Source organism: Podarcis liolepis, assembly GCF_965112155.1.
Source record: "Podarcis liolepis genome assembly, chromosome: 3".
In the NCBI taxonomy this organism is placed as follows: Eukaryota; Metazoa; Chordata; class Lepidosauria; order Squamata; family Lacertidae; genus Podarcis; species Podarcis liolepis.
In genome coordinates this window covers 124,138,871-124,164,721 of record NC_139557.1, presented here as the reverse complement: position 1 = coordinate 124,164,721, position 25,851 = coordinate 124,138,871, and the positions used below count along the sequence as shown (strand labels likewise).

The 25,851-nt window shown below is 48.4% G+C and overlaps 1 protein-coding gene across 2 annotated transcripts; it reads left to right on the top strand.

Moving 5' to 3' along the window:
* The first annotated feature begins 52 nt into the window (after positions 1-52).
* On the top strand, positions 53-25,301 carry HADHB (hydroxyacyl-CoA dehydrogenase trifunctional multienzyme complex subunit beta). 2 transcript variants are annotated; one of them, XM_083494607.1, is made up of 16 exons: positions 53-192; positions 3,704-3,778; positions 4,315-4,356; positions 6,017-6,113; positions 6,930-6,974; positions 7,815-7,914; positions 11,451-11,538; positions 14,217-14,404; positions 15,872-16,052; positions 18,764-18,885; positions 20,205-20,284; positions 20,406-20,453; positions 22,692-22,779; positions 23,329-23,403; positions 24,392-24,556; positions 24,791-25,301. In XM_083494607.1, the coding sequence occupies exons 2-16, from the start codon at positions 3,712-3,714 to the stop codon at positions 24,824-24,826; spliced, it is 1,422 nt and encodes a 473-aa protein (XP_083350733.1). In that variant the 5' UTR covers positions 53-192; positions 3,704-3,711; the 3' UTR covers positions 24,827-25,301. The 2 variants fall into 2 exon arrangements, with proteins under 2 accessions (XP_083350733.1, XP_083350734.1); XM_083494608.1 differs by having other exon boundaries at positions 191-258.
* The last annotated feature ends 550 nt before the right edge of the window (positions 25,302-25,851 follow it).

The window sequence follows — 25,851 nt, the reverse complement described above, 5'->3', positions numbered from 1 at the left end:
CCTCGCGGGGTTTTTTTCCTCCGCGGAATGGGCCGGGGGAAGCGTCGCGCGGCGTCAGGCGGAGCTGGGACAGCCCCAGGGGCGACGGCGGAGGGCGGAAGGGGCTTTCCTGGCCGGGGCGCGCTCGGAGGGGGCGTGGCGACGCCTGAGGGAGAGAGTCGGAGGGGCGAAGGAGGCTGCCGGCCGCGTCAGGTGAGGAGGAGGAGGAGAAGGGCCGCCGGTTGTCCCCCTCGCTCTCCGAGCTCCGTGGGGCGCCGGGTTCGAGTCCTGACTGGGGTTGGAGGGCGGTGGGGGGGGGCGGTGGCTGTGTGACCCAGTGGTTAGAGCCATGGGCCTTGGTGGGATGGAGGGGGGAGGGGGACCAGGCCTGGAGGCCGCTCTCTGGGGGGGGGGGTGACATTGAGCCGCCCTCTGCCTCCCTTAGCTTCAGCCCCATGCATTGCACCGCAGGGGGTCGGACTAGATGACCCCTGGGTGCCCCTTCCGACTCTACAGCTCCAGGATACCTCACAGGGCTGTTGTAGTGGGGGGGAGGAGAGAGAGAGCCGTGTTCGGACCCTGGAGCTCCTTTGGAATGAAAGGCGGGATGAGATCAAGGGGATCGGGGAGGATTTATGGCTCCCCAGGGATTACCAGGGGCGGCAGTCACATGACTGACGCAACCACACACACACACACACACACACACACACACCCTGTGTTGTTGGGCTGAAGGAAGTGGGGTGGGGGGTTTTGTATGGAAGATGGAAGGGAAGTGAGCTCAGTCAGAGCAGTACGAAAACTCCTGGCGTCAGAATGGAGGCCCTAAGAAGAGACCCTGCAGCTGCTGGATCAGGCCAAACCCCGGGGGCTCATCCAGGCAAGCCTCTTGTTCTTGCCGTGGCCGGCCAGGTTCCCTCATGGCAAGCCCACAAGCAGGGCCTGGGGGCAGTAGCCCTCTGCTGACCGGGGATACCAGAGGCATGCCTTGGTAGCCTTTAAGATCCTTTTTTTTTTTAGTACAGTGATACCTCGGGTTACAGACGCTTCAGGTTACAGACTCCGCTAACCCAGAATTAGTGAAAATAAAAAAATTTCCTTCCAGTAGCACCTTAAAGACCAACTAAGTTAGTTCTGTGTATCTGAAGAAGTGTGCATGCACACGAAAGCTCATACCAAGAACTGACTTAGTTGGTCTTTAAGGTGCTACTGGAAGGAAATTTTTTTATTTTGACTATGGCAGACCAACACGGCTACCTATCTGTAACCAGAAATAGTGCTTCAGGTTAAGAACTTTCCTTCAGGATGAGAACAGAAATTGTGCTCTGGCGGCGCGTCAGCAGCAGGAGGCCCCATTAGCTAAAGTGGTACTTCAGGTTAAGAACAGTTTCAGGTTAAGAACAGACCTCTGGAATGAATTAAGTATGTAACCAGAGGTACCACTGTATTTATATTCTGGTTGACAAAGCCCTGCCCTGGTTCCTTAAAAGCTTCCACTACACCAGTCCTGAAAGACCTGCATTGGCTCCCAGTACATTTCCGAGCACAATTCAAAGTGTTGCTGCTGACCTTTAAAGCCCTAAATGGCCTCGGTCCTGTATATCTGAAGGAGCGTCTCCACCCCCATCACTCAGCCCGGACACTGAGGTCCAGCGCTGAGGGCCTTCTGGCGGTTTCCTTCCTGCGAGAAGCCAAGTTACAGGGAACCAGGCAGAAGGCCTTCTCGGTAGTGGCACCTGCCCTGTGGAACGCCCTCCCACCAGATGTCAAAGAGATACTCAACTTTCCAAAGGCTTCTGAAGGCAGCCCTGTATCAGGAATTTTTTGATATATGATCCTTTATTATGTTTTTTTATGTGCTGGAAGCCACCCAGAGTGGCCGAGGAAAGTGGAACCCCAGCCAGGTGGGAGGGGTATAGATAATAAAATTATTATTACAAACTTTGACAACGAGGAAAGGACAGAGAGTGTCCTATCATTACTACAGTGCATAATACTTCATAGCCTCTTTAGAACATTCAAAGTGCTTAATGTACATGGTCCTATTGCCATACTTACAACAGCCCTGTGAGGTAGCAATTGTTGTTTTCCCCATGTTACACTCTTGGGAGAGGGAGTGGCTTACTTAACTACGGCCCCATGGCCGGATGAAATTCAGACCAGGGATTTGTAATTTGTAATTTTGTAATTTGTAGTCCAGTCTCTACACTGCTCCAGCCTCACATGTTATGAAACTACCTGGGCTTGTGGTGTGCTGTGTGTGGTTGTTGTTATTTGGTTGCATATTTTCTTTACAGGTAGTATATTTTCCAGTTTTGAAACTTGGTGGATACTATGGCTCTTATGGAGAGCAAGGGAGGGCTTTGTGCTGATGGCAGATGCTGGAGGCCAAGAAGAAGCTGTTCATTTTGTTAATATTATGCTGGGCCCTTATACATCCAAAGAATATGCTCTACCACTAAGCGATAGCCTTTTCCCGAAGACCTTAATGGGGGTAGTCTAGGTTTAGGTATTACCTAGTGTGGGGTGGGATTTGGTTCAGAGGGATGGTGTGGTCCCAGAACCATTTTAGGGACCCACCTGCAAGGAGGGAGCTTGGTGCAGCATTGAGAGGAACCTGTTCCTTTACAAAACCTTTAATATCGGATGTATTGTGGACCAATATTCGCCTTAGTGAAAACAGGCCCCTAAATTCTTCAGTGCAGCATATACTTCCTAAATAGGAGTCATGCTGGTCTCCAAAAGCTGTTCGACAGTAAGAGCTGTTCGACAGTGGAATTTGCCAGTAAGAGCTGACAGTGGAATTTGACAGTAAGAGCTGTTCGACAGTGGAATTTGCTGCCAAGGAGTGTGGTGGAGTCTCCTACTTTGGAGGTCTTTAAGCAGAGGCTTGACAACCATATGTCAGGAGTGCTCTGATGGTGTTTCCTGCTTGGCAGGGGGTTGGACTCGACGGCCCTTGTGGTCTCTTCCAACTCTATGATTCTATGATTCTAAAAAAACAGACCTGCCCTCCCGCCTCCGAAGGCTAACTTGTTTGTAACATGGAGCTGGGGAGGTTGGTTCCTGGAATGAAAGATTAGGGAAATGAATGGGTTGAGCAACATGGTTATGAGCCGAACACGTGTAAGAATTCTTTGTTGAGGTATTTGACTTTTAATAAAGCTGAATTTCTTGTCTTGGAATGGAGAGAGAATGCTTTGAGCACAGTGTTAAACAACATAGGCTCTTTACAGTCTTAACCTGATGTGTAAAGCTATCCTTTGTCATTTCTTAAACATGCTAAGTGCCTGTTCAGGCAGAGATTCAAAACAAATAAAGACAGAGACACAGCAGTAGAAAACTCTGTTTACTGGGGTTGCAAACTCTCTGGTTTTACCAAAGACATAGGGCTACTTTGCCCCTTGGGCAACATTGCTGCAAAAAGTTTCCATAAAATACGGGGGGGGGGGGAATCTGCAGTCATTTAATCGGTTTTGCATCTTTGCACTGTAGAGAAAGAACCACATCATTGTGTCTCAGGTTGTGGTTTCTGCTTGCCCAGTGATCTTTCCGAAGACTTGGCAGTGGCTTTGGAAAGCAAGTGGGGTGGGGGGTGGGGAGTGATGACCTTGACTTTCCTGGACTGGGCATGTGAGCTGAATTGGCTGACCAACATGAATGTTTCTAACAAGCCAAGCAAGATAAATCACTGGCTGTCTAACCCCCCCCCCCCCCATTTCAGATTCCAAAATGACATCCATGCTGACCTGCTCTGCCAGAACGCTTCCTGCTATCTCACCATGGGCTGCTCGATTAGGTAAGTTCAGCTGCTTCCGGTTAGGCACCAAATTTGTACAAATATTAAAAGATTAGTCATAGTGGATTGTAACTAACTGTAACATTGACAGCATGAATCATTTATCTTATTTGAAACTTTTGCAGCGTCTTGCAATTGTGTCTAAATATGTCGCTCTGTTTTTATACTTCATGTTTATTTCAAGCTGCTTTGGGCACAATCTGCCATAGAAAACTTGCACTATAAGTAAACTAGGATGCCAGTGGCCCTGCCTAAATGATTCCTTTTGTGTTAATGCCTCATCATCTGAACATCTGTGCCAGATTGCTTTGTCTGTAAACCAGGACAATCAATTGCACAATAGGCCAGTTGCACATTTGGAAGTGATCTGAACTTGAAAGCGCTGTCATCCAAATGGAGTCCAAAGACAAGCTGCAGCTGTATTCCTGCCACTGTTCATCCTAAACATTAGAGTCTCTTTGATCTTTGGTAATTGAGATAATCTCTGGTGCTGTTGCTTTGTTCCTAACTTGGATTTTGTTCTGCTTTTCTTCCAGCTGTAAGATCCCTCAGCTGTTCGCCCCAGTTACAGACAGCAGGTAAACCAATAACATCACCAGTAGAGCAACCCTAAGGTGGAGGTGAAGATGCTCTGTTGGAGAAATTGTCCTTCGTAAGCCCTGCCAGCTCATGCTGGCCAGAGAAGGGACATTTTCTTCTTTTCCTGCTGTGGTCTGGGGTTTGGTTTTTAATTCCCACCCATGGATGGCAGGCAGTGGCTGGGGAATAAAGTACATCAACTTCAGGGCTGGTGTAGTCTTGCAACTAGCTTGGGAGTGTGTTGGAGGCTTAGGATTATACAGATCCCCTGTCAAACTTGGAAAGAAATTCCACTGGTTGATTTCAAGTACAGTGGATGCTCAGGCTGCGAACGTGATCCGTGCGGGATGCACGTTCGCAACCCGCAGCGTTCGCAGCCCGCGTCAGTGAATCTGCGCATGCACGGATTGCGATTCAGCATGCGCAAAGCACGATTTTGTGCATGTGTGACTGCCAAAACCCGGAAGTAATCCGTTCTGGTACTTCCGAGTTTCGGCGGTCTGTAACCCGAAAAAATGCAACCTGAAGCGGCTGTAACCCGAGGTATGACTGTAAGTGCATTGCAGCTCTCAGTTGATTCTGATTTGTCTTCTTAAAACAACAGCAACAAACTCAGAGAGAAATCCTTTCTAGCTCCAGCAATAGTTTCTTGTTTTGCCTTTTACATTATTACAAAATTGTTAGGGATCTAGTTGCAACTCTCCGTGATCTCAGGCCGGCACTCCCAGTGATGTACAGGAATCTTGTAAGGGAGTGGTCAAACTGGAATAACAGTTTAATGAGACTGATTGCAGGTTCTTGGGAAGAGAGTCTCAAGGCTCTCAATAAGATAACCTTGGGTCCTCTTTACAACCAGGTCTCCAAGTCTCTTTACTTAGTGTCTTCTTCCACTGAATTGGGTTAGGCATGCACTACCCACACCCGAGGTGCACTTTAGACTTTGATTTTGTCTTGTTTCTGCGAACATTTTCTGCTCACTGCAAAACATACCTGTGCGGAATTCACAAAAGCTGGTGTTCTGGCACAGAACGTCACCTTGCGAAGTGAGACCCTCTTTATGCAATAGAAACTGGGTGTCCCTGTTTGCCTGGCTTTAAATTGCATTTGCTGTTTGGGGATCCAAGATTGCCCCAATATCTAATAGGCCATTTATTGTTATGTTAGCAACCTTGTCCGTAAAAGTTATTTCTTTCTTTATACTCAATTCCTTCAACTTTTCAGCATTTGGGAGTAGGTTATAAGGATTAGCACTTTTCAGTGTTCATGAAACTTTGTGTATGTTGTTTCAGGAGTATGTTTTGCCAATAGATTGGGCATAGCTGAACACACACTCTTGAATGCTTCTCAGACTGAATGGTGACTGTGATGGGGAATTAAACTCAGGTTTTGACTGAAATCAGGGATGGAGAACTAGTCGGCCTCCAGGTCTTGTTGGATTGGGCTTCAATCCGCCCCAGCAGGCACGGGCAGTGGTCAGGGATGGTGGGAACTAGAAGCCAGCAGTCTCTGAAGTGCCCACAGTTCCCCCTTCCTGGCTTAAACTCAAAAAGGACTCTCACTCAAAAATCCATGCATTCTTCCTTGCCTTTTAATAACAGAAATGTTGCTCTTGATCTGCATTGCCTCAGTCAGTAGTCATTTATCATTCTCTTTCCACAGCTCAGCCCAAGACTAAAAAAACCTTGGCTAAAAATGGGGTGAAGAATATTGTGGTGGTGGACGGGGTTCGCATTCCATTTCTGCAGTCAGGAACCTCGTAAGCATTAAATCCTTCCTTGTAAAGTCTGGGGACTTGTAAAGAACTTATAAAGTCTCAGGGGAAACCTGGTGTTGACGGAGAAAATGCCTGTACAGCTTATGGTTAATAAAATTAATTTAAAGTTAACTGCAGATGATGTGCTTACTATCCTGGCATCTAAATAAGAGACTCGAGGAGGCAGATACCATTGTCCTGTGCCCATCCATAGAGCAGTGAGTGGCTGAAAAGTTATGCGGCATTGCCGAGATTTACCAGGCAATGTCCACTTTTGCAGTGGACTTTTCTTCCATTAAGTAATTCAGTATATTTTCATGGGCCAGCCTTATGATCCAAAGCAGCACTCGTAGCAATGTAGAATTACTTATAATTAGTTATTGATTGGTTATATTATTTTGCCGATTAAAAGTCAACATTAAAAGGTTGCTGGTCACATCATTTTTCTCTGTTCATGACCTGTGCCACAAACTAGATTTAACTAACACCCATATTAGAGTGCTTTGTAAATTGATAGTCATATCCTTTTGTATACAAACCTTTCATGCCCTTCCACATCCGTTCCTAACCCTTCTGTTAGAATCTTTTAGCTTCTTTTAGATTCTTATAGTCTTTTATATATACCTTCTGTTTTAATAATTTTAGCTTTCCAGAATGTTTTGCACATTTTAAATGATTGTACCCCACCCTACTTATGCTGGTCTGTGACCGTAATAAAGATTTGATTGATCTGTTCACCCTGCACTGAGCAAAATAAAATAAAATAAAATCATTGCATTGCTCAGACCTTAATGTTTTCCTTTCCTCTCTAATCGTCAGGTATGCAGACTTGATGCCACATGACTTGGCCAGAGCGGCACTAAAGTAAGTAGTGAGTTAATGGGTAAAACAACAACAACAATTGGATAGTTTTTTCCCCCTGAATGGCAGGAGTTACACTCTAGATTTACTTGGAGTGATAAAACAAATATTCTAGTGGGGCAACATGGCTGCTATGAAAGCTGTGGATCTGAGTGTACACAGCATCTGGATCTCTGCTGCTGTGTTGTTGCTGAGCAAACAGGTTGTTGTTGTTGTTTAGTCGTTTAGTTGTGTCCTCCTCTTCGTGACCCCCTGGACCAGAGCACACCAGGCCCTCCTGTCTTCCACTGCCTCCCGCAGCTTGGTCAAACTCATGCTGGTAGCTTCAAGAACACTGTCCCACCATTTTGTCCTCTGTCGTCCCCTTCTCCTTGTGCCCTCCCTCTTTCCCAACATCAGGGTCTTTTCCAGGGAGTCTTCTCTTCTCCTGAGGTGGCCAAAGTCTTGGAGCCTCAGCTTCAGGATCTGTCCTTCCAGGGAGCACTCAGGGCTGATTTCCTTAAGAATGGATAGGTTGGATCTTCTTGCAGTCCATATTTCAAACAGTGCAAAGCTGTTGAGCTTTTTCGGCAAAATTGCAAATTGCCGTTTTTGAGATCTTTTTATGGAAAATGGCACTGCCAACATGGGCAGCCATACATCTGGATTTCCCCAGACATTTTACTGATTTCTGGCCAGATGCTGGATATGTCCGGAAAATTCAAACGTATAGCAACCCTAAAGCAGGTTCATCTTCTAAACCCAGCTGCTTCCCAGCTAATGTGAAATAACCACCCAGAGGGAAATGCTCTTGGTTTGGCCTGCCTACCACTGATTTTTCCCCTCTCTGACTTTTTCCCGCAGAGGCTTGCTGAACCGGACTGATGTGCCCAAGGACGTTGTGGACTACATTGTGTTTGGCACCGTTATCCAGGAGGTGAAAACCAGCAATGTAGCTAGAGAGGTATGTTAAATTATTGAAAGACGCGCTAGGCAGCTACACAGCAGAACATCTCTCTGCGGTCGCTTGAATACCAGTTGTGTGTTTTATGAATGGGCAAATCATGGTTCTCTGGAACACGTTCTCTGGAACATGGTTCTCTGGAACGTGTCCAGAGGAGGGCAACCAAAATGGTCAAAGGCCTGGAAACGATGCCTTATGAGGAACGGGAGGAGGGAGAAAGGTTGTTTTCTGCTGCTCCAGAGAAGCGGACACGGAGCAATGGATCCAAACTACAAGAAAGAAGATTCCACCTAAACATTAGGAAGAACTTCCTGACAGTAAGAGCAGTTTGACAGTGGAATTTGCTGCCAAGGAGTGTGGTGGAGTCTCCGACTTTGGAGGTCTTTAAGCAGAGGCTTGACAACCATATGTCAGGAGTGCTCTGATGGTGTTTCCTGCTTGGCAGGGGGTTGGACTCGATGGCCCTTGTGGTCTCTTCCAACTCTAGGATTCTATGGTGGGTGTCAACCTGTTCATTCCCTGGAAGCTGCCTAATAACAAGTCCTTGCTCCATCTGCCTCAGTATTGTCTACACGGACAGGCAGCAGTGGCTCTCCAGGGTTTCAGGCTAGAGTCTCTCCCCACCTTACCTGGAGAGGCTGGGACCTTTTGCTTGCAAGGCAGACCCTCTGCCACTGAGCCATGACCCCTCCCCTAAAAGAGAGCCCGTATCAGCAGACTTTGAACTTGCCAGCTGAGATCCCTGTTCATTTTACAAAATATTTGATGTTGCCAGTGCGCCTGTCTGCGTACGTGTAGATTGCAAACATTGGAAATTGTCAGTATTTATTTATCAGCAACCCTTGGCAATCCTCCACCAATGACTTTGTTTTGCGTGCAAATGATCCCTGGTTTCTGACCGTGGCCAGAACGTCTTGCAGTATCTGCACCTGCTCTCTAAGGCCAAGCAACACTTTGTGCGGCTGTCTGGCAGGGAAAGCCCAGTGCCATCGGACGCTGTGTAGCCTGGCAGTGCTTCTCCAGGATCCTGCTTCGTTTGCCGCAGTCTGCTGGCTCCCATCTCACGTTCTGCTCAGTCCAGCCCTTGTTTTTAATTTTAACTTCCAGCTCTGTCCTGAACTTTCACCCACTTGGCTGTGTCTCAGGAGCAGCATTCTGTGGCAATGTGTATCCAAGCCTCCATGACTCAGGTGTTTTCCTCCTGTGTCATGGACACATGGCGGGGGCTGTCTTATCCTGTAGCATCACAGAATTTGTAGTGTTGGAAGGGAGCCAAAGGGTCATCGGGTCCAGCCCCGTGGAAATCCTCAGCCAGGCCATTGGCTCACCTAGCCAAGGGCTCTACGGACTCTGGCTAGCAACAGTTTCCCACTAGACCAGCCAGCATGGTGTAGTGGTTAAGAGCGGTGGACTCGTAATCTGGTGAATGGGGTTCGTGTCTCCGCTCCTCCACATGCAGCTGCTGGGTGACCTTGGGCTCGTCACACTTTTCTGAAGTCTCTCAGCCCCACTCACCTCACAAAGTGTTTGTTGTGGGGGAGGAAGGGAAAAGGAGATTGTTAGCCGCTTTGAGACTCCTGAAAGGGAGGGTATCAAGTCCAAACTCCTCCTCTTCTTCTTCTTCTCCTCCTCTCTGGTAGATAATAATAATAATAATAATTTATTATTTATACCACGCCCATCTGGCTGGGCTTCCCCAGCCACTCTGGGCGGCTTCCAAAAAAATATTAAAATACTGTAATACATCAAACATTAGAGATGGGCTTTCCCCAGCCCTCGTCCCCAAGTTATCCTTTATCCAGAGATTATGAAGCCCTGGTCATAATTGTCATTAGGCTGAGCGCCATGACGTATTAACCATTCATGCAACTTCTTTTTCAAGAGAAATGCAAACATTGGTGATGCAGTCAATCTTTTTTGTTTTTTGTAAATTTGTTTATGTGGTTTTCAAATCATACAGTCACATATCCAACATGCAACATAAAAACAAGATTCCAAGGATCCACTTTCTGGGTCCTATTATTAATTATTTCCTCCTGTATCTTTTATAACAATTCAAATATTTTACCTCTCCATTATGTCCAAAATTCACCATTAAAATAAAAGTGTTATTCCAGTCCTAACGGCTTTAACTGTTTACAATTGTTTTTAAGACAAATTATAAATTTCCCCCATTCCTTATTAAAGTTTTGGTCTTCCTGATTTCTGATTCTTCTGGTCATTTTTTGCCATTTTGGCATTGTCCATCAACTTGATACAGTCAATCTTAATATTTTTCTCCTGACAAATGTTGAGTTTCCCCTTCTGTCAGCTTGATTTAAATGTATGGAGTAAAAACAGGATTTATTTATTCACTTTATACCCTGCCCTTCCTCTTGAAGGAGCCCAGGGTGGCAATTACATGTTATCTTATTCATTTTATTGCGTTTGTACCCCATCTTTTACTCCCAGGAGCTCAAAGTGGCATCCATGGTTCTTCCCCTCCTCATTCAATCCCCACAGCAGGTCTGAGAGGTCGGTTAGGCTGGGAGGCAGTGTCTGGCTCCAAAGGGTCAGCCAGTGACCTTCATGGCCAAGCAAGGATTTGAACCTTCGTCTCCCAGGTCCTAGTCCTGCGCCACTGGATCTCAGCGTACATAACTTGTCACATTTTGTGGATATTTTGTCTTCACCCTCAGACCAGTCTCTTCTGAAATGCTTAAATCTTAAAGCGCAATTAGGTGAGTGCTCCCAGTGAACAAGCAGAGACTCCAGAATGTGTGCTAAGGGGACAAATGTTTTCATTGGCCACTACCCTACTTTTGAATAGCAACAGAATCATAGTTTCTGCAGGCTTCTTGTGCTAGCAAGTGGTTGTCTGTACAGACCCAAAGAGCAGATTCGCCTCCCTGCTCAGCCACATACTATGTCTTTTTTTAAAAAATAAATATTTATTAAAGTTTTCACAATATTACATAATGAAAAAGAAAAAAGAAAAAATAGGAAATAAAAAACAGTTAAAAATAATTCCATCTTTACATCACTTATCTTTCATTTACTTGTTTCCCGGACCTCCTCATACCTCCCTTTTTTGTGTTCCAGTTCAATTTATTAGTTCAGCAATTCTTTTCCCTCCTTATTATCCTGATGTTTAATCTTAATATATTATAACATTAAATTTTTACCTATTAAAAATCCAGTTTTTCCATATTCTTTTAAACCATTACAGCTAGAAACCACTTAACTTCAATCCAACATCATTCTAACATTCCTTAATTTTGCAATATTTCTGTAAGTAGTCTTTAAATTTCCTCCAATCTTCTTCCACCGACTCTTCTCCCTGGTCTCGGATTCTGCCAGTCATTTCTGCCAATTCCACAGCCACATACTATGTCAAGTGGCCTTTGGCAAGACCCAGCTGCCCCTCACGAGATTTCTGCAAAGTCATCTGATACACAAGTCACAGCCTGCTTCCCACCGCAGGAAGTGTTGTAAAGATAAAGCTCTTTCTCAGCACTCTGTTTGATAAGCTTTCTGCATTGTGTTCCTCTCTGTAGGCTGCCCTGGGAGCTGGCTTCTCTGACAAGACACCTGCCCACACGGTCACCATGGCATGCATCTCTTCAAACCAGGCGATGACAACAGGTACCAGCATTGTCGGGGGGGGGGCACGGTTGAAGAACAAGGGGGCATGCAGCAACTGGCTGTAGAGTTGCAAAGAACCTGTAGCACGCTTCTCCAGCAGGAAGCAAGGCATTGCCCCGGGTCTCCTAAGCGGGAGTTCATTGCTCTCTGCTCTGTCCAGAAACAGCAGCCTCTTCTTTCAAAAAGCACATTTTTTTTAAAAAAAGATAATTATTGAAAGTTTTTAAGGTATAACAAAAAAATAAAAATAAACATACAAAATAAAAAACAGTTAAAAACACACATTAATTTTCGATAACATAACTTCCTTACACTTATTTCCCCGGACCTCCTCATACCTCCCTTCTTTGTATTCCAGTTCAATTTGTTAGTTCAGCAAATCCTTACCATTAAACTTTTACCCATTTGTAAAACCTTTTTTTCCCCCATGTCTCTTAAAGCATTACAGCTGGAAACCACTTAGTTTCTATCCAACATCCTTCTAACATTCATTAATTTTACAATATTTCTGTAAATAGTCTTTAAATTTCTTCCAATCTTCTTTCACCGACTCTTCTCCCTGGTCTCGGATTCTGCCAGTCATTTCTGCCAATTCCATGTAGTCAATCACCTTCATCTGCCATTCTTCCAGGGTGGGTAGATCTTCCCTCCAGATCAGAGGGGAGCGGCCATTACCAATGGCGCCACCCGGAAGCACATTTTTTATTTTTAAAAAACTGTTAATGTTTGAACACATGTTGGCAAAAGCCAAAAATTCCCCTCTCTCTGGTAAGCAGCACTGTACCTTCTTGTGGATTGATGACTGGACACGTGCCTGGTCAGTGGTTCCCAGGTGGGTGGTACCACCCCCTGGGGCCAGTAGGATTACCTAGGGGAAGGCTAAGAGGCAAGCGGGGGGCAGGGGGGCACTGGAGTGGACCCCTCTTAGCGCCTTGATCTCTTATTTACAACTGACCAGGCTGGAGCCCAGAGCGGAACAGCTTCCTTGCTTCGTAGTTTAAGTTTTACCGTTCTTATCGCTTTCAATTTTATTTCCTTTGGTCACGTTCGTTTGTATTTACGATTCTGAGTCATCACAAGACGGCCAGCTGTTGGCAATGGTGGGTTTCACTGGATCAAGGTCTTCCCTTTTGTTGAATCAATTAAACTAAATAGTTTTCATTGGATTTTGAGTAATTGTGCAATGGATGGTTAATGTTATGAATTTTCTTGTTTTATCATCTTCATCAGAGGGTTGTGCAGAGCAGAGTTCTGAATTACAGTGGTGCCTCGGAAGACGAAATTAATTCGTGCTGCGAGTTTTTTCGTCTTGCGAATTTTTCGGCTTGCGAAGCACGGTCAAGTTGCAACTGCACCTCTTCAAGCGCTTTTAAGAAAAAGGAAACAAACTTGCAAGACGTTTTCATCTTGCGAAGCAAGCCCATAGGGAAATTCGTCTTGCGAAGCAACTCAAAAAACGAAAAACTCTTTCGTCTTGTGAGTTTTTCGTCTTCCGATGCATTCGTCCTGCGAGGTACCACTGTATGCTTTTCATAGGGTAGGGTAGGTGCACTGGAGTGAGTTTATGGAGCCAAGGGGGCAGCAGTCTGAAAAAGTTTGGGGACCACTGTGCCTGGTCCTATGCAGAAGGGGTGTCTGGCAGGTTCTTGCTGCTGTCCCACTTAGGACAGCAAATGGGTGAGATCTAAGCAAGACAAAGGAGCAGGTTGACCAAGGAGGGTGAGCACGGAAGGAAGAAGGTTCGAAACAGCCCATAGAAACACCCCCCTCCACTTACAATGGGAGCAGCTAGAGGGCAATAAATTTTCGCAGTTGCAGTAGACACTGCGCTCGGTAAAAATGGATGGAAATGGTGGCCGTTGAGCAAAGATTTCAAGTAAGAATTGGCGAATGTGTTGCTTCAGGTGTTCTAAATCTGGAAGGCTGATAACCTTTCTGTAAATGCTCTAGACCAGCCTTTCTCAACCTGTGGGTCCCCAGATGTTGTTGAACTACAACTCCCATCACCCCTAGCTAGCTCAGTCTCCACCCCCATCATTTTGCCCGAACGCTGAGGTCCAGCGCCGAGGGCCTTCTGGCGGTTCCCTCATTGCGAGAAGCAAAGCTACAGGGAACCAGGCAGAGGGCCTTCTCGGTGGTGGCGCCCGCCCTGTGGAACGCCCTTCCAGCAGATGTCAAAGCGATAAACAACTACCTGACATTCAGAAGACATCTGAAGGCAGCCCTGTTCAGGGAAGTTTTTAACGTGTGATATTTTACTGTATTTTTGGTTTTTATGGAAGCCGCCCAGAGTGGCTGGGGAGGCCCAGCCAGATGGGTGGGGTATAAATAATAAATTATTATTATTATTATTATTATTATTAGTCCAACAACATCTGGGGACCCACAGGTTGAGAACCGCTGTTCTAGACGGATTGGGCTAGAGTCTGCGTAAAGAGGCCATGAGGCCATTTCCCTCAGACCACGGCCACCTGCTGCCCTGCTGTGGTAACATAGGGGTGCAAAGGACACTCAGGAGCTTAAACGGAGCGCCTGGCCATTCCTTGGCGAGTGGGAGCTCCCCCTGGGCAGGCACCCAAGGGCAGTGGCAAGGAGGGCATTCCTCACGCAGGAGGCGATGCTGCCTTTTCTCCCCTGGGAAGTGTAACTCCTGGGCGCCTCCTTCCCAATCTCTGCAGGAGTCGGTCTCATTGCATCTGGCCAGATGGACGCGGTGGTGGCTGGTGGCGTTGAGCTGATGTCCGACGTCCCCATCAGACACAGCCGGAAAATGAGGAAGACGATGCTTGGACTCACCAGGGCAAAAAGCTTGGGCCAGAGGCTGTCCCTGATCTCCAGGATCCGTCCTGATTACTTTGCTCCAGAGGTAAAAACAATGAACAAGGCTAACCCCATTTCTCTCTCCTCTTGCTTGTTCGGTGAGGAGAAAAAGAGGACAAACCAAGTGACATCAGGCTGGCTGGTGGCTCGTACGGTGGGACAGTTGAGTGTCTCTGTCCTGTGTTCTTCATGTATTCAGCTCCTAAAACAACCGTTAGTCTCGTGTTCAGTTCCCAGCACTCAAGGAAACCAAGAAGCTGCAAAAGAAGCTGAGTGTTGGAGAATTCAGGGCAGACCAAGTCCTTCTTCACATATACCATATTTTTCTCTCTATAACATGCAGATTTTTTTCTCCTAAAAAGGAAGGGGAAATGTCTGTGCGTGTTATTGAGCGAATGTGTGGTCCCTGGAGCCGAAAAATCAGGCAAAAATCAAATCGCGCTTCACAGAGAAGGGAAACCTGAAAAGAGGAAGCTGCTGCTTTCCTGCATTCTGCCTCAGGGTCTTACTGCCCACCCCTTTCTGTTTCGTTGCTGTGTTTGCTCAAACAGAACAAAGAGCAGGGAAAGCCCCTCCCCTCCAGGCAAGCAGAGGGGAAAGCAGAGTGTCGTTCCTTCCTCTCTGTGCTCCGGTGTTGCTGAAAACATGCAGGTGGGAGAGAGAGAGAGAGAGAGAGAGAGAGCTGGCTGGCTGGGGGGGGGGACTTTTGCCTTCCTTTCCTCCCTCCCGTTATACCCCTCTCCTGCATTCTTAGCCAGCTGCTTCTCTGCACACCCCTCTCGTGCTCCTTGTCCCTTCTGTGTTTTTCCTTCCCTCCCCACTTAAAATGTGGTTAAAAAGCATGGATCCACATGGATCCTCAGGATCTTTGCATTGGGTCACCCCAAATTCACCATCAGAGCACATAGCATGTCCATGGCTACAGCCTGCCCCCCCAAAATCATGCACCCACTGTTGCCTGGGGCTGCAATGGTGCAAGAATGTGGTTAAAAAGCATGGATCCACATGGATCCTCAGGATCTTTGCATTGGGTCACCCCCAAATTCACCACCAGAGAACATAGCATGTCCATGGCTACAGCCTGCCCCCCCCAAAAAAAATCACGCACCCACTGTTGTCTGGGGCTGCAATGGTGCAAAAACGTGGTTACAAAGCATGGATCCTCAGGATCTTTGCATTGGGTCAGCCCAAATTCACCATCAGATCACATGTCTGTGGCCACAGCATGAAGCACAAAAATGATACATCCACTGTTTCATTCAGAATGTTTTTTCCCTTGTTTTCTTCCTCTAAAAATGATGTGCGTGTTATGGTCAGGTGCGTGTTATAGAGCGAAAAATACTGTAGTTAAACCATGGAACTACAGGGGGCAGTGATGGCCACCAACTTGCCTTTAAAAGAGGGTTATACATTCATAGAGGAGAGGGCTTTCGACAGTGTCCACCGTCAGAGGCAGTGATGCTTCTGAATAGCAGTTCCTGATTTTCACCCAGCCCTCTCTGGCTCCCACCAGCTCCCAGCCGTGGCCGAGTTCTCCACCAGCGAGACGATGGGCCACTCAGCAGACCGCCTGGCAGCCGCCTTTGCCATCACGCGCTTGGAGCAGGACGAGTATGCCCTGCGCTCCCACAGCCTGGCCAAGAAGGCCCAGGACGAAGGGCTCCTCACTGACCTCGTGTCCTTCAAAGTGCCAGGTACTGCGGTGGGGGTCCTGTTGGGAGGAACCCCTGGGCAATTCGTGGGGCGTCGCTTGGGAACTTGTGGACAGGGAGGGGGGAAGAATTATCTGCTGCAGGAGGGGGAAGCCCAGCTCCTTTCCAGCCACACCCAGGCGCTAGAGCAGCGTTTCCCAAACGTTTGGGGGCCACTGCCCCCTTGGCTCCATAGACTCATCCCCACTGCCCCCTACCCCATAAAAAACATTAGTAAGAATCGTGGTTTGCATGGCCCACTAAGGAAGATAACACAATAACATTCAAAACAATAACAATGAATTGCATCATTTATTTAAAACCCTAATAATAATAATAGTAGTAGTAGTAGTAGTAGTAGTAGTAGTAGTAATAATAATAATAATAATAATAATAATAATAATAATAATATATTTATTATTTATACCCCGCCCATCTGGTTTCCCCAGCTACTCTGGGCGGCTTCCAACAAAATATTAAAATACAGTGATCTGTTAAACATTAAAAGCTTCCCTAATCAGGGCTGCCTTCAGATGTCTTCCAAAAGTTTGGTAGTTATTTTTCTCTTTGGCATCTGGTGGGAGGGCGTTCCACAGGGTGGGTGCCACTACTGAGAAGGCCCTTAACACTATTTAGTTTGATTTATTCAACAAAATGGATCAACTTGATCTAGTGATACCAGCCTTTCAGAGTCTGAGAGTCATTTACACCTCCTGCCCCCTGCCAAGCCCTTGACTCTTGGTGTCCCTTAGGAAACCCCCGCCCTGGGGCGCTGTTCCACCCACTATGGGAGCCACTGTGCTGGAGACTTCCCTCCCTTCCTCTCCAGCCTTCCTTGGTTCTCTAGGTCCGTGTCGTCTTCCCGTCAACAACCGAAAACCTGGATCTTAAATATCTCTCCCTTGCTCAGCTGCCCCCAAATGGGAAGAAGCACTTTTGCCATTCTCTTGCCCTGGGCAGGGACGTTTAAGGACCACAGCAAGAGCAGTGCCCCCTCCAAACCTGCTCAGAGAGCCACAGACGTTTTGACGTGGTGGGTGTTGTGATGGAGCGAGGCATCGCATTTATTCCATGTGCTTTCCACCTTTTTCTCCAAGAAGCTCATGCAAAGTTCTCCCTATTCCATCCCCACAGCAAGCCTGTGAGGTAGCTTAGGCAGAGAGGCAGGGACGGGCTTCCAAGCCATCCAGGGAGCTTCATGGCTGAGTTGAGACTTGAACCCTGTTCTCCCTCGCCCTGGTCCTACACTTTAACCACTAGGCCACAGTAGCTCTCACCAGAGTACACCCAATTCCCTGATGTGAATCAACGGGCAGCTTTTATTCATCTACTTGTGAGCTGCTGCAACATAAAATCGCAGTCTTGAAGCTGAACCTCAAGCACCACACCAATGCCTAGCATTAATTTGTTCAAAAACTACTATCACATGGGTAGCTTGATTCCCCCTTTTTCTTTTTGCTTAAAAGTTCTTTTTAAATTTTGCGTTTTAACCTGATGAGGTAATATAAGCAAACCCACAGGATGATTTCTCCTGGGAAGGTCGTAGCAAGTCAGTTCAGCAGACCCCAAACTAGCCTGCAGCCTTTGGCGAAAGCTTTTGGGCACCAGCTTGTTTCTCAGTGTCACAAGCCAAATAGCCTCATCCCTGGACAGAAGCTTCCTGTTTCCCCCTCACTCCTGCCACCTTCTTAAAGAAATTTGGGTTTATTTGCTTTAAAAGAAAGCGTTACCCTTTGTATCTGGGCTCATGTCCATATAGCAGCGAGCTAAGAGGTTTTCTAGGGACGCGGGTGGCGCTGTGGTCTAAACCACTGAGCCTAGGACTTGCCGATCAGAAGGTCAGCAGTTCGAATCCCCACAACGGGGTGAGTGCCTGTTACTCGGTCCCTGCTCCTGCCAACCTAGCAGTTCGAAAGCACGTCAAAGTGCAAGTAGATAAATAGGTACCGCTCCGGCGGGAAGGTAAACGGCGTTTCCGTGCGCTGCTCTGGTTCGCCAGAAGCAGCTTAGTCATGCTGGCCACATGACCTGGAAGCGAGATGAGCGCCGCAACCCCAGAGTCGGCCACAACTGGACCTAATGGTCAGTTGTCCCTTTACCTTTACCTTAAGAGGTTTTCAGTGATGGGGTTGACACCTCTGACAGTGATTGGCTTGGCTGCTTGGTTGTCACAGGAGGGGGGCTTCTATCATTTGGCCAACTTTGATCCTGAATCTGGGTGTACCACTTTGGCTGCTGTGACCCCAGGAAAAGGCAGAAATTCCTAGCGAAAGGAAGGGCTTCTAGGAGCAAATTGGGTGGGGTGGGGATAGGGAAGAGAGGGCCTGTAGGTATGGGAAAGGTTGCTGAGGTGGGGGAATCCTTGGGCTTAAATGAGGAAGCCTGAAGCTTATATACTGGTTTGAAAATAGCTAGCCAAATCTTGGGACGCTGCAGGGCTCTAAAAATCCTTGAGAGCCAGTGTGGTGTAGTGGTTAAGAGCGGTAGACTCGTAATCTGGTGAACCGGGTTCGCGTCTCTGCTCTTCCACCTGCAGCTGCTGGGTGACCTTGGGCCAGTCACACTTCTTTGAAGTCTCTCAGCCTCACTCACCTCACAGAGTGTTTGTTGTGGGGGAGGAAGGGAAAGGAGAATGTGAGCCGCTTTGAGACTCCTTAGGGTAGTGATAAAGCAGGATATCAAATCCAAACTCTTCTTCTTCTTGGTTCTGCCAGGCAGGGACACGGTTGTGCGGGACAACGGAGTCCGCCCGTCATCGATGGAGCAGATGGGGAGGCTGAAAGCTGCCTTTGTCAAGCCCTACGGGACAGTCACAGCCGCCAACTCTTCTTTCCTGGTAAGGCACCACACGCAGCATGATTTGAACAAGGGATTTTCAGCTGTGCTAGAATCACTGGAATCATCGACCAGAGTTGGAGGCAGCGATGCTTCTGAATACCCAGAGGCAAGAGCGGTCTTGCGTTTGAATCCTGCCCGCAGGTTTCCCACAGGCATCTGGTCAGCTCCTCTGCGAACAGGTTGTTGGGCAGGATGGGGCCCCCTGGGCCTGATCCAGCTAAAGGCTCTTCTTGCATCCTTAGAGCACTCTGTGGCCCAAGTTTTAGCTGATCTGTATTTATATGATTTAAAATAGATGATAGATAGATAGATAGATAGATAGATAGATAGATAGATAGATAGATAGAGGTACCCCTGACCGTTAGGTCCAGTCAGTCACGGACGACTCTGGGGTTGCGCACTCATCTCACTCTGTAGGCCAAGGGACCCGGCGTTTGTCCACAGACAGCTTCTGGGTCATGTGGCCAGCAGGACTAAGGTTGGCAGGACCAGGGACTGAGCAACGGGAGCTCACCCCGTCGTGGGGATTCGAATCGATGACCTTCTGATCAGTAAGCCCTAGGCTCAGTTGTTTAGACCACAGCGCCACCCACGTCCCTTTTAGATCGATCGATCGATAGATAGATAGGGCTAAAAGAGGTAAAGGAATTTGACTTTGCAAAGAGAGAGAGAGGTCTTACTTCTGGTTTGCCAGCAAACTACAATTGGCTCTGTACAGACATACAGCGTCCCTCTTTTGGCCTGTCCCCAGGGGGCCAGTGGGATGGGAGGAGAGACTGCCAGTGCCTGGCGCTCACTTGCCTGCTGCCAGCCCATTGCTTGGCATTGAACATGAACGGAGCGTAATCTCTCATCAGCTCCGGCCGGGATGGCCAGTGGTTAAGGGGGATGGGAGTTATGGCCCAACAACAGCAGAAAGACCACCTCCGCTTTCTCCCCCCCCCCACCCCTCCTGCATTAGGCCCTATGTATCAATACCCCCCTCCCAAATAAACAGCTGTCTCTCCCCTTCCCTGGCACCACAGATGCAGGCTGGCTGCCTCTTGGAGAAGGAGGCTTTGATCTCGACATGTCATAGAATGATAGTGAATTTTAAGCCTTCCTTTTGAATTCCTGAGGTTGAAACTCACTCAAATGCAACGTCCTTTTCCCGATTGTGATTCCTGCATTGCAGGGGGTGGGGCTGGATGACCCTTAGGGCTCCCTTCCAATTCTACAATTCATTTGTAGTGCAGCTGAATACAGAGACAGCAGATTGTGGGGGGGGGGCGGTCCCTGCTCTCTGCTGACAGAATATTCTTGGCTCCTTTCCCCCAGACTGACGGGGCCTCGGCGGTGCTGCTGATGTCCGAAGAGAAGGCTTTAGCGATGGGGTACAAACCAAAGGCCTACCTCAGGTACTACGTGGGAATCCATCTTCTGCTTTTCCACACCATCCCTTTTGAAATTGTGGCAGGCCTTTCCCTCCTCTGTCTCCTCCCTCCAAGAACCCCCAACTTATTTGCTTTTCTCCCGCAGGGATTTTGTGTACGTCTCCCAGGACCCAAAGGACCAGCTCCTGCTGGGGTATGTTGCAAATGGTTCTTCCTCTTTCTCGAAAGACCTGAGGCTGCCTTTCCATCCACACGCAGGCACTACTGCCCTCTCCCAAAGCTTCCTGTTTATTTGTTGTGTTTATGGGACGCAGGTGGCGCTGTGGGTTAAACCACAGAACCTAGGGCTTGCCAATCAGAAGGTTAGCGGTTCGAATCCCCGCGACGGGGTGAGCTCCCGTTGCTCGGTCCCTGCTCCTGCCCACCTAGCAGTTTCAAAGCACGTCAAAATGCAAGTAGATAAATAGGTACCGCTCTGGCGGGAAGGTCAACGACGTTTCCGTGCACTGCTCTGGTTCGCCAGAAACGGCTTAGTCCTGCTGGCCACATGACCCAGAAGCTGTACGCCGGCTCCCTTGGCCAATAAAGCGAGATGAGCGCCACAACCCCAGAGTCGGCCACGACTGGACCTAATGGTCAGGGGTCCCTTTACCTATACCTATATTCCAACTTTTTTCTCCAAGGAGCTAAAGGCGATGTGCATGGTTCTCCTCTTCCTCGTTTAATGCACCACAACAGCCCTGTGAGGCGGGTTAGGCTGAGAGAAGGCAGCGACTGGACCCAGGTCACCCTGTGAGCCTCATGGCTGAGTGCAGATTTGAACCCAGATCTCCCAGGTCCTAGTCCAACACTCTAACCCAGCCACCCCCAAACTCTGCCCTCCAGCTGTTTTGGGACTACAGGTGAAACTCGGAAAATTAGAATATTGTGGAAAAGTTCATTTATTTCAGTACTTCAACTTAAAAGGTGAAACTAATATATGAGATAGGCTCATGACATGCAAAGCGAGATATGTCAAGCCTTTATCTGTTATAATTGTGATATTATAGCGTACAGCTGGTGAAAACCCCAAATTCACAATCTCAGAAAATTAGAATATTAAATGAAATCAGCAAAACAAGGACTGCAAATAGAGCAATATTGGAGCTCTGAGAAGCATGCATATGTACTCAGTACTTGGTTTGGGCTCCTTTTGCATTCATTACTGCCTCAATGCGGCGTGGCGTGGCTCCCCAAATCTCGTTTCTGATGAGAGCAGCTTTTGCATCTCATTTGGAAACCAAGGACCCAGAGTCTGGAGGAAGAATGGGGAGGCACACAATGCCAGATGCTTGAAGTCCAGTGTGAAGTTTCCACAGTCTGTGTTGATTTGGGGAGCCATGTCATCACAATATTCTAATTTTCCGAGTTTCACCTGTACAATTCCCATCATCCCTGACCACAGGTCTTGTCAGCTAGGAATGATGGGGCTTGTAGTCCTGAAACAGCTGGAGGGCTGAGTTTGGGGTGCCTCCTCTAACCATTAGGCCACGCTGGCTCTCAGTGGGCAGTTCTGATATTCCTGGGGTGATTGGGGTTGGGCAGTTTTCAGGTCCTGCAAGTAGCAGGGGCCCGAGGCAGGCAAGGCAGGGGCCACCCATCTCTTTGACTCTTGGGCATGCATGCCAAGCCCCGTCTACTCTTTCTGTGGGGTGGGACTCGTGTGGTTGACATCAGCCCCATCCCAGAGTCATTCAGGGGAGGCGGCCAAGTTGGAACAGGTGAATTCTGATTAGTTGCAAGAAATACCAGTTTGCCAGCAACACCCGCGCCCCAGTTTGGGTGCCTGGATTTTGGAACCGAGGCCTTGAGAGAGGGGGCCAAGCCTGAGTCCTGGCAGCTCAGAGGAACTGCATAAAACCTTATTGCACTTTGGAGTGGTTCTGGTTAGGGTGTCACGATTCCTCCTGCCCACCTGCCCCCATCTCCGTACAGTGGTACCTCTGGATGCGAACGGGATCCATTCCAGAGCCCCGTTCGCATCCTGAAACAAACGCAACCCGTGTCTGCGCATGCGTGGGTTGCGATTTGCCGCTTCCGCGCATGCGCACGGCGTCATTTTGAGCGCATGCTCAAGTGGCGAAACCTGGAAGTAACGCGCTCTGTTACTTCCGGGTCTCCATGGAGCGCAACCCGAAAACGCTCAACCTGAAGCTACTTCAACCCGAGGTATGACTGTATTGTGTCTTGTAGGCCTTAAGCAACTAAAAATAGCCCTGAGCATCTTATCAGAGGATGGGGTGCAAATTCAACCCAGAAGGGCTTTCTGGGTGCTGGTGAGACAGGCAGCAGCCCCCCGGGCTGGCCCCTGCAAGCCGCCTCCCCAGGCAGGCAGCTCTTTCTGCATACACAGCCACTCTGAACGCCGCTCTCCGTTCTGCTCCCCTCCCAGGCCAACCTATGCGACGCCCAAAGTCCTGGAGAGGGCCGGCTTAACAATGGCAGACATCGATGTGTTTGAATTCCACGAGGCCTTTGCAGTAAGTATTTCTGGAGAGGGGAGGCTGAGAGGCCATAGGATAGCCATGGGCTGCCGTGTACAAGACTGAACAAGCTTGCTGTCTCCAGATTCAAAGGGTGGGACCTGGACCAGTGGTCTCCAATGTTGGACCCTCCTTCCTTTGAGGCTTTTAAATAGAGGTTGCGTGACAGGGATTCCTACCTTGCAGGGGGCTGGACTAGATGGCCCTTGGGGGTCCCTTCCGAGCCTACAGTTCTAGGGTTCTTTTTTTTAAAAAAATCATTTTTATTGATTTTCCAATAAAAAACATCCAATTAATATGTCCAATCATAATACTCCAATTAAAATAAAAAACTAAAAAAAGACCAAATTATAGTCCAAATTATAATTATTAATTTTTTGGAGCTCCCCATGGTCTGTATCTCTGAAGCATATCTCCACATCTTAGCCATGCTTCTCCTTGTATCCATATTTTCCACATCTCGATTTTAACACTTCTGCAGTTCTAGGACTCTATCTGCTGTTGCTGCCCCAGAGCATCATCCTTCCTCTCCCTTTTCCCTCCCAGGGGCAGATTCTAGCTAATATGAAAGCGATGGATTCGGATTGGTTTGCCCAGAACTACATGGGCAGGAAGTCTAAGGTAAGGGGCCGATGTTGGCAGTTGCTGTGAATGTGCGTCCTCCTCCTTTATAGCCTCCCCTTTGCCTTGCCTGTGGGTTAAACCACAGAGCCTAGGACTTGCCGATCGGAAGGTTGGCGGTTCGAATCCCCGCGATGGGGTGAGCTCCCGTTCCTCGGTCCCTGCTCCTGCCTACCTAGCAGTTCGAAAGCACGTCAAAGTGCAAGTAGATAAATAGGCACCACTCCGGCGGGAAGGTAAACAGCGTTTCCGTGCGCTGCTCTGGTTCACCAGAAGCGGCTTAGTCCTGCTGGCCACATGACCCATAAGCTTTACGCTGGCTCCCTCAGCCAGTAAAGCGAGATGAGCGTCGCAACCCCAGAGTCGGCCACGACTGGACCTAATGGTCAGGGGTCCCTTTACCTTTTACCTTTTTGCCTTGCCTGCAAAATAGAAAGGGCCTAGGGCAGAGGCAACATTGCTGAAGAGTGGCTGGGGAAACCCAGCCAGATGGGTGGGGTATAAATAAAAAATTATTATTATTATTAATATTATTGAGGAGACGATGATTGGAGCTGGATCAGTGGCTCCCAAATCTTTCCCCAAGGACCAGTTGGAAATGCACAGTGCTCAAAGCTGTGTGATTTTTAATGTAGTTTTTTTGCTTCTTTTATTTATTTCATTGTATTACGCAGTGAATTCAATGGAATTCAAATTGAACATGCGCTTCACTGTCACCCCGTGCACCCCCTGAACGAAACTGGCAGGCCACTGGGGGCCTGAAGACCACAGTTTGGGGAACCCCTGAACTCAATCCCCGGTTTTCAAGGCCAGGGCTTTCTCTCCCTTCTCACTGCCCCCACGGCTTGCCAGATCTGGGTCCGTTTGCTCCTTTGGCGGTCTTGATGTGGCTGACCTGGAAGGACCCCCCTTGATCCTTCCCCACATTGGTGGTGAGTTTGGTAACTCGCACTCAGGGCCCTACTTTTCTCTTGCCTTCTGCTTGCAGGTCGGCGCTCCCCCTCTGGAGAAGTTCAACAACTGGGGCGGGTCGCTGTCCCTGGGACACCCCTTTGGGGCCACCGGCTGCCGCTTGGTCATGACCGCTGCCCACAGGCTGAAGAAGGAAGGAGGGCAGTACGGCCTAGTGGCCGCATGCGCCGCTGGAGGACAGGTAAGCCCAAGGAGCACCACCACGCCCTCCCAGTGGGACTGCCACCTGCCTGCCTTGCCGTTGGCATCTCAGCCCTTGCAGGGTCTTGCTAAATAGCAGCCTTTGCTGTCCTCCTTTCCCAGAAATCCCATCCCCTTCCTCCTTCCTGCCTCTCTGTGGGAGGGGAGAAGTTTGTTCCCCCACCTGCAGGTCCCTTAATGAATAAACCCTTTCCTGTTCCTCTTCTGCCTGCAGGGCCACGCGATGATCGTGGAGCGTTACCCACAGTAACCCCATCCAGGGCTGTCTTCCTCTCGCCCTTTGTGACACAGCCGTCCCGCTTCAATGCGCTCATGCCAGAATCCCTCCCTGGTCCTTCCTCGAAAGGACGCCCAATGGCCTTTGTACATATTTTCTAGTAGCAGTTGGACCCTTGGAAGTTCTGCCTAGTCCATAGAGGGGCCTTCTGCACTTTATCTTCTGAAATGCAGGACACCTCCCTCTTGCATTCTTGCATGAGAACACCTTAAAGATTTGGAGTGCTCTGACTTCCGAAAGCAGCAGTAAGTCCAGAAATGAATGGTTCGGTTTTTAAAGTTAAGCCTGTTGCCGTTTTTCAATAGTGTTTCGATCTGAACTGCAGTCAACTGGGATATTTAATTTTCCCCAAGGGGCGAGGGCTCAGCACGAAGGAAGTGGACTGTTAACAAAGGTGGAGCGTTTGTGTCTCCACACCTGTGCCTTAATAAATGAGAGATACAAGGTGGGGATGGCGAGTGTGTCTCTTATTCTCTCCAGTTCTTTCCACAGTCCTTGAGGGGGCAGGCAGCCTGCAACAGACCCCCCACCACCACCACTACCACTACCAACATTACAATGGGGATTCCTCAGAGATCAGGTCTCTTGGCTCCTGCAGGGTGATATCGGCTCACGGGGGGGGGGGTCTGTTTGCTTCAGCCATTATTATACCCCACCATTCCATCCACGGGGGTTCAGCTGTTCTCTACCATCATTTAACATGAGCCAACAGTGTGACGCGGCAGCTAAAAAAGCCAATGCAATTCTGGGCTGCATCAATAGGAGTATAGCATCTAGATCAAGGGAAGTAATAGTGCCACTGTATTCTGCTCTGGTCAGACCTCACCTGGAGTACTGTGTCCAGTTCTGGGCACCACAGTTCAAGAAGGACACTGGCAAACTGGAACGTGTCCAGAGGAGGGCAACCAAAATGGTCAAAGGCCTGGAAACGATGCCTTATGAGGAACGGCTAAGGGAGCTGGGCATGTTTAGCCTGGAGAAGAGGAGGTTAAGGGGTG